This window comes from Alosa pseudoharengus, unplaced genomic scaffold (genome assembly GCF_046254945.1).
Source record: "Alosa pseudoharengus isolate Yale_2024_CS ecotype anadromous, Long Island Sound unplaced genomic scaffold, YU_APseudo_1.1 YU_APseudo_1.1_scf_4, whole genome shotgun sequence".
NCBI classification, from domain to species: Eukaryota; Metazoa; Chordata; class Actinopteri; order Clupeiformes; family Clupeidae; genus Alosa; species Alosa pseudoharengus.
The window spans coordinates 32,584,896-32,597,739 of NW_027468774.1; the positions used below are offsets into that span (position 1 = coordinate 32,584,896).

General features: G+C 40.3%; 1 protein-coding gene across 1 annotated transcript; it reads left to right on the plus strand.

Moving 5' to 3' along the window:
• The first annotated feature begins 4,542 nt into the window (after window positions 1-4,542).
• On the plus strand, window positions 4,543-11,841 carry adsl (adenylosuccinate lyase). The gene is made up of 13 exons (XM_076267009.1): window positions 4,543-4,817; window positions 7,264-7,467; window positions 7,669-7,713; window positions 7,808-7,887; window positions 8,156-8,327; window positions 8,469-8,515; window positions 9,355-9,445; window positions 9,773-9,842; window positions 9,991-10,138; window positions 10,302-10,392; window positions 10,510-10,599; window positions 11,379-11,555; window positions 11,678-11,841. The coding sequence occupies exons 1-13, from the start codon at window positions 4,671-4,673 to the stop codon at window positions 11,762-11,764; spliced, it is 1,449 nt and encodes a 482-aa protein (XP_076123124.1). The 5' UTR covers window positions 4,543-4,670; the 3' UTR covers window positions 11,765-11,841.
• Window positions 11,842-12,844: the final 1,003 nt, after the last annotated feature.

Below are 12,844 nucleotides of genomic sequence, written 5' to 3' on the forward strand. Positions count from 1 at the left end.
GCATGCATAGATACATGGATAATGTAGGCTAAGTGTACAAAAATGTATAGCTAGGCTACTGTTTTGAAAGCATGTTTCCATTTTTAGAATCATTGGACATTTTCTTGTTGTTTCAGATTAGGCTATAGTACTAAATTGGGACAACATTTCCAGTATTTTGACATGTTTTTTTACATAATTCCAATCCTTGAGCCATATGGTTTATGCTACCATCTGAGGGAATTTCATGATGTTTTATTTTTGGCAAGGTAGGCCTCCCACCAGAGTTAGAAAATAGGCCTAAGACATCCATTGGTTGTAGACAGGTCATCTGCTGGAAACATTAGGCCTATTTTTTGGTCAAAGTTTTCTCCATGGATTCCTGGTCAGAACCCCTTTTGGAACAGATTATAACTTGGGGCATGTTGAATTTTGTCCAAAAATCCAATATGGCCGCCGTATTCCAAAATGGCACATTTTTACACACTTTTTCCTATGCTATGGGGACATTTCCAGTAAAATGTTTTTTTAACAAAAAACTCCTTTTCTATCAAATACATATTTACAGAGGTTAACTGATGATTTTAAAACCCTAAGTATTTTTCTAACAAATTTAAATCATTAAAAAAATCAGAATTTTGACAGATATTTGTTAAATATCAGAAATCATCAAATTCCCTTCAAACATAAACCTCTCACAGGTTAAATAGTTCAAATAAATTGGGTACCTTAAACAGATTAAAACATATGGCATTTAGACATTTTCCCAAAAACTCAATATAAATTCAATAATATCCCCAAAATGGTGAATTTTTGGGTCTACACTTTTGGCTAAGCTAGAGGGGTTTTTTTTTCTATTAAAAACATTTTGACAAATGTTAATTGATATAAGAAACAAATAGTTCCATAAAGGTGATGGAATTACAAAAAATACTATTTTATCACTCGGTTAGATATATTGTTCAATTGAATTTCCTCTTCCTTGAATTTCCCCTCGGGGATCAATAAAGTATCTATCTATCTATCTATCTATCTATCTATCTATCAATTACTATATTAATAGTAATACTTAGAGCTGCTGAGAGAAAATTACGTAAATCCAGAGATGGAAATGATCTTAACTACCAGTCTTTGCTATCATCTTTTTCATTCACTGTTACACTTGCAAAAAATACATTCTATCAGAGCAAGATTGAGAGCACAACTGACAGTAGAAAACTTTTTTCAACTTTCAAGCCTCTTCTCAATCCTCCACCACTGCCATCAGCTACTTCACTGTCAGCAGATGACCTTGCAACATTTTCACAGAAAGTTGCATTCGTTTTATGTTTACTAGTTTTGTGCCGCAAACACAACAGGATAAGTGCTCAGTTTGATGAGCCCATTAGGAGAGCTTTGCCCTGTGACTTGTTGGGCTCTTTCTCTCCTCTTGAAGAGGTTTCTCTACTGCTTCAGCAAAGTCATCCAACAACATGCCCTTTGGATCCCGTCCCGTCTATTCTTCTGCAGTCTACTACACTCAGTTCTGGAATAGTTCCTTCTTCTTTTAAACAGGCAAGGGTTATGTCTTTGCTAAAATAAAATGTACACTTCATACAATTGATGAAAAACTGCAGACCTGTCTCCCTTCTTCCTTTCTTGTTGGCTTTGGACGAAGTGTTTTTCAAGCAAGTTTATGACTTCCTGTATCAGAACAAACTGCTAGACCGTATGCAGTCTGGTTCCAAGAGTGGTCATTCTACTGAAATTGCTCTGTCTGTGACTGAAGCATTGAGAGTAGCTAATAATGTAAACCTATTTACATTTACTGTTACTGTTTAACCTGCGTGGTTCAGCCCTGCACACACCCGGACTCAAACCCGTAAACAGCAGCACCTCAGGAGTCTGCTCAGTCATCAGTATTAATTCTATACCTGCAGCCTTTGATACTGTAAACCAGGGGTGTCCAAACTTTTTGACTCAAGGCCCACATCATGGGTTTTGAAAATTGGCCTGCGGGCCACACAACAAAAAATAATGTGTGTAATATACTGTATATAGTTTTACATCATTTAAATGACAAAATAATTTTGTTGTAGAAAATTAATTTCTTAAGAAATACTGTTCATTTGATGTTGTTTAATTCATTTGTAAATGGTGCACTGTCACTTTAAGATTCTTGCCAGCTCCACTGAAATATAGCCTACGGGTATGCTGTGCCTATGGCTTGTGCCCTCTCACAGTTTATAAGTGGTCAGTAGTGGGATTTCCTTTTAAAAGTTTCTTATTTAAATAGGTAGGCCTATCAATTATCAACAATGACAAGCCAGCTGGAACCTGCCGCGCTCTCTCCCTCTCGTGCATACATGCATTCCCATAGCATAATGTAGTTAGATCTGCTGCAAAAGAGATACAAGCTAATTTTGACATTGACATTGTAATCGCTCTCTAAGAAGAGTGTAAAGCAGTTTGCAGTCAGAGGTGGGCACAAACCTACATCAAAAACTATTTTGTTACAAATTAAAAATACTGGATCATAAAATGTAACAAAATAAAATACAAAATACTGATGTGAAAAATGTCAGAATACAGAATTACAGAATAACTTCCTGTAAGGTGTCCCGATATACAGAATTAATTAACTTGGTGGAGAAAACTCTTTTCACATCGGGGAGGTCTTTGCGTCCGTCTCCTTCATTATTTTGGCATACCTCGACGGAAGTTATCCCTGGCATAAATCCTCATGTCAAAACTATTAAGTGGTTTTAATACTGTCTTGTAGTGAGAGGGAACATCAGCTATTAGGTACAGTACTCAAGGTCATGGGGTCAGAGGTCATCTAGTCCATGTCCTAATGTTCTCCCTCGGTATCTTATCTGTATCGTTTTGACACACCTGACAATTCAAGCTCCTGAAGTTTTTTTCAACTTTCAATGTTCTAAGGCAGTGGTCCCCAAACTACGGCCCGCCACCTTATTTTGGGTGGCCCCCCAAAACATGTCCGTGGTATAGCAACCGGCCCGCACGGGAGTACGACATCGTCAAACTATAACCTCCGCAATTTCCCCCATTCATTCTCTATGGCGAGTCTTAACAGTACACATGTAATACTCTTTTTGTCCACTGGTGGTTGTTTTGGCGCTGTTTCGCGTTTGCCATCAAAAACGGAATGAAATGTAGGCCTATCTGCAAACAATGTAAGAGGCCTATGCTGACTGCATCAGTGCTCAAAGTATTCTAAAAGTTTATCAATGAATTGTTAATAACTAACTAACTTATATTCAAGTCATTTTTCTGGGACTTTCTGGGATAATTATTTTTATTTGTTCAAATGTTGAATGGTGGCCATTTCAGATCACTTCAGCACTTCATAAAATTCTCATAGTTTGAGAACTTTACATTTTCAGAGTTCAGAGTTCACACATTTTTAATGAAATATACTTTTGGAACTACCTGCTAATACTTTTGGGAATGCAAAAGTCCTTTTATTAGTATTATTTAATTTGAGTTACATTTTACACTGATATGGCATGATGGCAATATAAACACAGCTAACAATGGCATTAAATTGCAAATTGCAAAAGCCTATAGATTAAATGTAATGGAATATTCAACTAAGGTAGACTGCTGTTGTTCACAGCACTAAGCTATTTATGGTTACTGATATACTCCGAGTCTCTGGCCCTCTCTTACAGCCAGGCATAGTAAGCTGGCCCTCGGAAGAAAAAGTTTGGGGACCACTGTTCTAAGGAGATGATGAAACAGAAAAGACAGACATAATGCTTTTAAGTTGTCTACAGGGTGACATAAAATTTGCGGCACAAACAAAAAATTGGGTTTACAACCCATGTTGACCATTTTGGCTCCCTCATTTGACTTTCCTTTGAGCTGAATATAGGGAATTGCTTAAGGGATATCATTGGGCACCCACCCTATTCTTATGGAGTAACCCCTAGGCAACAAAAAAAAACTTTAACCGACAAAACCAGGTTCACCAAGATTCTGGCCTTTGACTCCCAGACTATGATAAGCATATTGTCATGGTTATAGGTATATCTGACTGAGTGGTGAAATTTTGGCTTATTAGACAAAAAATAACAAAAATTACAGAAGTATTTAAGTATTTGAAATAAATATTTTGTTACAAACTACATTAAATTTGCTCCAATCCTGCAAAATACAAATGACAAAATACGTTAAAGTAATTAAAATACATATAATTAAAATTCTGCCCATGTTCAATAGCCTAAAGTTCAACGTCGTCTATCGCTGGAAAAAAATAGCGAGCGGCCTATGATAACCTAATTAAATGCTCGGCAGGCCGGATTAAAGTGCGTGGCGGGCCGGATCTATGATAAACTAAATGCTCGGCGGGCCAGATTAAAGTGCTCCGCTTCGCGTCGGGGCCGTTTTACAACGTCGACCGTGCATGTGCATTAATTTCTGTGAACAGACCACATCCCCACTGATCTGTGATTATCCCAGAGCCCGTCTACGGACATTCTCTGCTTACATATTGACCTTCTGCCGTTGAGTGATATTTTTGACGCAAAAACGACCTTATGTCGTAGTAGGCTACACTTGAACTGCCGTAATCACATATCCATGTGAGGACTGGAGGCTCAAACTGTCTGATGAGAGCAGCAGGCTTGGGCTGGAGTGCGTGTTGTGTCCACAATTTTTGACGGTTTATATTGTTTAACTTCGCAGTCATGGATGCATCTTCAGACGAGTTTATGAAATACCGGTCGCCTCTGGTGTCACGATATGCTAGTAAAGAGATGGCTTATAACTTCAGTGACAGGAAGAAATTCACTACCTGGAGGAAGCTCTGGATCTACCTCGCCAAAGCTGAAAAGGTTTGATAACCTACTTTGGTCCTATGCTTGCATGCTTAATGCTTTTATGATTGTGAAGTCGTCGAAACGTTTTCTAGTCTACTGCGACTATCATCAGCTTATTTGCGCTATAGGTAGAGCTATATTTTGTCTTATTGGGAGTCATGCAGTCTGCGATCATTGGGAAAAGTGTCCAAAGTTTTCGACCTTGAACAAATCATCTCAAGTTCCAATCTTCTAAAAATAGTTTAAAGGAGGTCCTTTTTGCACGAGTAGCATTATCGTTGTCCTATGAAGCGACACAGTACGAATACAGCAGGCTAATATGCTGCAGTTTCATCATAATCACGGGCATTTGCACATTTGGATAGAGTACAATGTTACGTTTCACAGCCGTATCCACCAACAATAACAAATCATGTTAGGGTAGGCGTTGCGTCGATCTGCTCAGATACGTCTTGTGTCAGGCTGGCTTTTCGTTTTTATGTGCAATTTCAAAGAACCCAAAGGTGGCATTTTGGTCATCACCACCGTCATTGACTGGGTGAGCAGGTCCTGCGTAAATGCAGATACAATTTACAAAGTTCAGCAACGTGAAAGTTGTTTCACGTTGTACTGTTAATTTATCTTATCAGGAATACACATGACTGTCATTGATTAAAAGATTGAACAAACCTAAGTAAAGCCACGTGTTTTGCCATTCATCAACACACTCACGAGGAAAATAATTGGTGTGGGTTCACCAGTCACATGCCCATCCTCCTCACCCTGTCTTTTAGTAGAGGGGGATGTATAATAAGCTACATAGTGTCCTGCACAGATCTGAGCTGAGGGACACTGGTTCATGTCATCAAAGGTCACTCCTGTCAGGGTAATTGGAGAGTGACCCTAGAGAGGTGACCTTTACCCTTTGGAAATATACGTCTCTTGGCATGATTAAACTAACCCTTGTTAGAACTAAATAAATGGCCTACTGATGAAACCCAGACAATCAAGTGTATAAGGCCTAGGCCTAGAGCAGAGGTTCTCAACCTTTTTGGGGCTAAGGCTAACCAAAGGTCAACCTAAAATGCCAAGGCACACAGACGTATGCATACTGATTATGATGAAAGTCATACACATTATTATAGGCTATAACAGCTGGGTGTTCATTCTCACATGGCCATATTTCCCCCATACATACAAGTACACTATTGTGGTGACGTTGAGATGTTATCAGCTTCATGAAATCAAACAAAAACAACTTTGTTCGCAACTCTCTCTCTCTTGATTATCAGCAATGTCTCAAATAAAAGTAAAAAAAAAAAAACACCCATGAGAAATATTCTCACCTTATGTCCTTACTCTCTCTGTCAGTGTCTTTCACTTAAAGTGGAAAAATCCTAGTAGAATTTCAGAATGTGATTATTAAGAATTGAATGAAAAAAAATAGATTAATTAAAGATCCGAAAGAGAGGCTTGGAGAGTTTGGTGATCTCTTAAACTGCCCTCTCTCTGCTCTTTGATGAGTGAACAACATTATGTTCTTATTATGTTATCATGCACTCATATCACTCCCACCTACCTCAGACGTCATATCACAGCTTTTTGTTTTGATCCTGTTTCCGCCTTCAAGTAGTGTACATTCACATATTCTCATATTCAGAATCACTTAATTTGCTAGGCTGAATGTAAGCCTAAGTATTCTTGTTACTTATCCCTGTAACATTACCTAGAATTGTACACTGAAATACACATTTTTGTTATGTAGATAACAGTCAGTATGTAACATCATGGGGCAGCCGTGGCCTACTGGTTAGCGATTCGGACTTGTAACCGTCGGGTTGCCGGTTCGAACCCCGACCAGTAAGCACGGCTGAAGTGCCCTTGAGCAAGGCACATAACCTCTCACTGCTCCCCAAGCGCCGCTGTTGTTGCAGGCAGCTCACTGCGCCGGGATTAGTGTGTGCTTCACCTCACTGTGTGTACACTGTGCTGAGTGTGTTTCACTAATTCACGGATTGGGATAAATGCAGAGACCAAATTTCCCTCACGGTATCAAAAGAGATATATATTACTACTTAAGTGTAGGCCAGAAAGTGTATGCCAGATGCAAGGTGTTACGAGGCAGGAAAGCCCCAAGCTCTAAATGTCTAGGGGTTAACTAAACTAATGCCTTCCGCAACGTACAACACAAAAACACAAGCCTAGACAGCCCTACGTGTGGTGCAGAACTTGGTAGTAGGTCCTAACCTTGTGTGAATGCATGTGTGGGTGTCAGCTTGGTCATCAGAGCGGTCATCATCATCATCATCCCCATCCCCATCCCCTGCCCTCCTCACCCCACTCCCCATTTAAATATTCCAATACCCCTGCATCCTTAACGTTTTTTCTCTTCTATCTTTACATTCCCTTTCTTATCCTCCTCCCCTCATTCTCTCTCTCTCTCTCTCTCTCTCTCTCTCTCTCTGTCCCTCTTTTCGTGCAGGCTCTGGGCCTGCCTATCACAGATGCCCAGGTGGCAGAGATGGAGAGCCACGCAAACGACATTGACTTCGCCATGGCTGCGGAGGAGGAGAAGAAGCTCCGTCACGACGTCATGGCTCACGTGCACACCTTCGCCCACTGCTGCCCAGCCGCTGCTCCCATCATCCACCTGGGCGCCACCTCCTGCTACGTCGGAGACAACACGGTCAGTAACAGAATCACACTGGAGTTTGAACTCCATGAATAGAACTATCGGATAGCTCGGGAATAAAACTATTGGAGAACTCAGGAATAATACAGAGACTGGATTAGATCTGTCTGTAATTCTTTAAATGACAAAGCAAGCCAGGAAACATGAATGAATGAACATGATTTTTTTTCTGTTTTGTTTACATTTTTCTCTTAGGACCTAATTATGCTTAGGGATGGCTTTGACATCCTCCTCCCCAAGGTAAGCACATCTGTTATTAGCCGTCAGCTGTTTGCTGAGTGCAGTACAGTTGTTTGTTGTTTACCTAACATTATCTCTCATCTCCATGTGTCAGCTGGCTCGTGTTATTGATCGACTTGCCAACTTTTCAGAGAAGTATGCCAATCTACCCACCCTGGGCTTCACCCATTACCAGTAAGTATGTTTATAAAGGGCTGCTATAGGGATATGTATATTTTTCCTGTGCTATTTTGTCACGTCTCTCTCTCTCTCTCTCTCTCTCTCTCTCTTTTTTTTTTCTATTCACTTTCTTACTTCTCTCTCTCTCTCTCATTATGCTATTCTGCATGCTCAGTACTGTTTCCTTACTCTTGTGAGACGTCTTGTGATCGTGTGTGATCGTGTGTGTCTTTATGGGTCTACTTCTCATGTCATCCCTGTCTTTCTTCTCTTTCTCCTCCAGGCCTGCCCAGCTGACCACTGTGGGTAAGCGAGCGTGCCTCTGGCTGCAGGATCTCACCATGGACATGCGGAACCTTCAGCGCGCTCGCGATGACATTCGTTTCCGGGGGGTCAAAGGCACTACAGGCACCCAGGCCAGCTTCCTCCAGCTCTTTCAGGGGGACCATGACAAGGTGAGGACTTTTGTTGATTGTGTTTGTTCTGTGACTATGAATGGTACTCTTGCACATACGTATATCTAGCAATGTAAATGTTTAACTTTAGATTTGCCTGTATATAAAGCAAATACATTTTATCTAAAATTCCGTTTTTAGGTAGAGGATCTGGACAGAATGGTTACAGAAATGGCTGGCTTTCAAAAGTAAGTACTTGTAAAACAATAAGAAAAGTTACATCTAGCTGAGTATAATTGTAGCTTTTTTTATATATTCATCAGCAATCTCACAATTATTTTTATATTAGACCTACACAATGCTGTCTTTTACATATTTTTAACGTGGCTTATATAGCAAGCTGTTTTGTATATTTGTAGATATCTATTGATAGTAAATTTGATACCAAAGATGAAGACCCAGTCAGGCCAATGGTACGAAAAATCAGGAAATCAGGTTTTATTTAAAATGATGCGCATCAAAGGAGAGACAGCATGACTTTGCATAAAGATCCACCAACTGCTCTAACTAAGGAAATAGTTAGGGTTTAAGTATCCTTCCAGGCTGATGGGAGATATAGTTGGTCATCGCATCTTACATGGACCACACTGAATCAGACTCTTGACTAGTGCCAACCTGCCAATCCTGAGCAGATAGCTACTGACGCAGGGGATGCACCCATGCAGAACAGCAAAACACTGCAAAACCATAATATTCCCCGTTATTTCTAAATACATAATCACACACAGATATACTGTACACAGGGATAGTACAACACCAGAATGAAATAAAAACAGTCATCTCATATGTGGAAGAAGAACACATAACAGAAACATCAGGACATAAACTAATAATGAATATAAGTTCTGAATCCAATACTCTCAGTATTCTATTATGGAAACCACACCATAAGCAAATGAGCCATAATTATAAAGATATAATTCACCTACATCAAGCATCACCTACATCAAAGAGAATATTAGGTATACACTTTCTCCTGATAACATGAAATGATGTCATCTAACCAAATGTGTGTGTCTTGGTGCAGGGCCTACCTGGTGACTGGGCAGACCTATAGCCGCAAGGTGGACATAGACTCTGTTGTTGTGCTGGCCAGTATGGGGGCTTCCATTCACAAGGTAAGCTGGACATACTTATTGTGGCTTCTCGGGGGTCTTGCAGTTCATCTGTGAATCACAGGATGGTAGTAGAGGGCTTCTCATTTTGTCAAGACAGTCATTCACAGTGAGGAAACCAGGCAGTTCCGTAGAGTGTACAGACACACTGATTTAAGAAGGCTTAATTTGTTTTTCTTTAAATCCCATCTTAGAAATAAAAACAAAACTCTGAATGTGGCTTTGGAACTACAGTGAGAATTTTCATCACAACTACACAGGGATTGTTGTAATGCCTGTGTTATAATGCAAAACTTTCAAGTAGAATGTTATGCTTTTTGGGCTCTATAGATCTGCACTGACATTCGTCTGCTGGCTAACCTGAAAGAGATCGAGGAGCCTTTTGAGAAGGAGCAGATCGGTGAGTTTCATTGTTGTGATGTCAAGTCATGGCTTTTTAAAATCAACTCCACTTCTGCTTAATGCATTTCTTACCAACCTCTCTTTTCTCTGTTTCTGTCTGTCTGTCTGTCTGTCTGTCACTCACTCACTCATTCGGTCTCTGTCAGGCTCCAGTGCAATGCCATATAAGAGGAACCCAATGCGTGCTGAGCGTTGCTGTAGTTTGGCCCGCCACCTGATGGCGCTAGTGTCTGACCCTCTGCAGACCTGTGCTGTTCAGTGGCTGGAGAGAACGCTGGATGACAGTGCCAACAGGTACATAAACGCACACGCACACACACACACACACACACACACAAACATGAACTGGCACACACACATAAATGCATACATACACTTGCACTCACTCAAACAAACATGCACAAATATCCTTCTTTTTAGGAGTACTTTGACACTCTGACATTCTCCTCTGTCACAGGCGAATCTCACTGCCTGAGTCCTTCCTCACGGCAGACATCATCCTCAGCACCCTTCAGAACATTACTGAAGGACTGGTGGTCTATCCTAAGGTACAGCAATAACCAAGAGTTGTGAGTTTATTCAAAAGTGGTGTGTATATATATATTAAGATTGTTGAGCATTGTTTAAATGGTCTTTCTTCATTCCCGTCTCCCTTTCTTTGTTAGGTGATCGAGAGACACATTCGTCATGAGCTGCCCTTTATGGCCACAGAGAACATCATCATGGCCATCGTGAAGGCCGGCGGAAACAGACAGGTATGGAGGAGCTGAGCCGATGTCACATCTTGAAACACACAGACACACACACACACACACACACACACACACACACACAGACACACACGCACGCAAACAGACACACACACACTGCTTCGTGCACACATATACATACACCACATACGGTAAAATATATCCTTAGCGTCTCTCTGTGTGTTCTACACGTTTTGAGGTGTTAGTTATTTACTTCACTTCATGTATGGCTTGTAGCCAGAATTTAATAAAGGCTTTTTAACTTTAGTAAGGAGTGCCTCAAAAGTTGTCTTTATCTTTTCATGGTGTTAGTTATTTACTTGTCATACCAAGCTACATGTTTTGAGGTGTTAGTTATTTACTTGTCATACCAAGCTACATGTTTTGAGGTGTTTGTTATTTACTTGTCATACCAAGCTACACGTTTTGAGGTGTTAGTTATTTACTTGTCATACCAAGCTACATGTTTTGAGGTGTTAGTTATTTACTTGTCATACCAAGCTACATGTTTTGAGGTGTTAGTTATTTACTTGTCATACCAAGCTACATGTTTTGAGGTGTTAGTTATTTACTTGTCATACCAAGCTACATGTTTTGAGGTGTCAGTTATTTACTTGTCATACCAAGCTACATGTTTTGAGGTTTTATTTACTTGTTTTTAGTGTTCATCATTAACAATAACTGATTCTAATGTAAGTCTTGTCTTGATTCTCTCTCTCTCTTCCTCTCTCTTTCTCACACACACACACACACACACACACACACACACTCACACTCACATACAGGATTGCCATGAGAAGATCCGTGTGCTGTCGCAGCAGGCTGCAGCAGTGGTAAAACAGGAAGGGGGTGACAATGACCTGTTGGCTCGGGTCAAAGCTGACCCCTACTTCGCCCCAATTCTTGGCCAGCTGGACGCCCTGCTGGACCCCAAGACCTTCATTGGCCGTGCACCCCAACAGGTGTGGACAGACACACAGAGACACGCACAAATGCACACAAAGACACGTGGCTACATGCTCATACAGTCAAACGTACCTACAACGCGTGGATGCAAACATTTCTCTCTGTCCCTCTCTTCTAGGTTACCAGATTCCTGGCAGAGGAAGTGCACCCCATTCTTGAACCATACAAGAGCAAGATGGATGTAAAGATCGAGTTGGAGCTTTGAAGACAGTCACATACACACAAATCATAAACAAACATATGATCAAACCTCAACCAATAAATACTAAAACAAACCTCCCATGATTTGTCTTTGAGTTATTGTCATGAACTGCTGTGTAAGGCTTCACTAATTAATTCCTTACTAATTAATTGTTACTGAATGGCATAGCACCTTCATATATCTCTGAGTTTTTAATATCTTATCAACCACAAAGGATCTTCTAATGCTAATTTTTTTAATTGTAGGCTACCCAAAGTGCTCCACAAGCAAAGTGGAGCTTGAATTTCCCCTTGGGGATCAATAAAGTATCTATCTATCTATCAATCTAAGTGGAGAAGCTGCTTTTATCCATTATGCCCCAAAGCTATGGAACACCCTGCCTCTGTACATCAAACAGGCGAGTTCAGTGAATATCTTAAAAAAAAGACCTGAAAACACTGTATGAGAGCCTTTAGTTAACATCCTTTCTTGCAGACTACTTTTTCAGATTATTCTACAGTTATACGGAATTAATGGACTCCGCTGTGCGTCGGGGAGTTCTTTGCCCCTTGCCCTCGTCCATTAATTCCGTATACAGGACACCTCGGCTGCCGTTATCCCTTACATACTGCATACTGCAAAGTAGTTCTGATATGTTGCTGATTGGATCATAAACGGCCACAGCAATGAAGAGGAATGACTGATAATAACTGACTCTTATTAATTATTGTTTTACATGTTCCAAATGTAAATCACTTTGAGCAGCATGTGTATGAAAGGCGCATTACAAATAAAGATTATTATTATTATTATTATTATTATTATTACCGGTACTAGCTTTGGTCAGCGGCCACATAACTAGGCATGTGTTTTATGGTACCATTGCTGGTCAGCCTAGAAATCTAGACGCGCCCCTGGCTGTATTGAAGATGATAAAGAGAGGATGAATCATTAAACCATAATCACAATTTACTCCTACCTATTTTTATAGCACAGCTAATATCCATAGCTGATTAGTCAACAGTCAGATTTTAGATGTGTTCAAAGAAGGTGAGTTCCCCTTTTATATCCTAGATCATTGCAGCTAAAGACTACCATCTACTT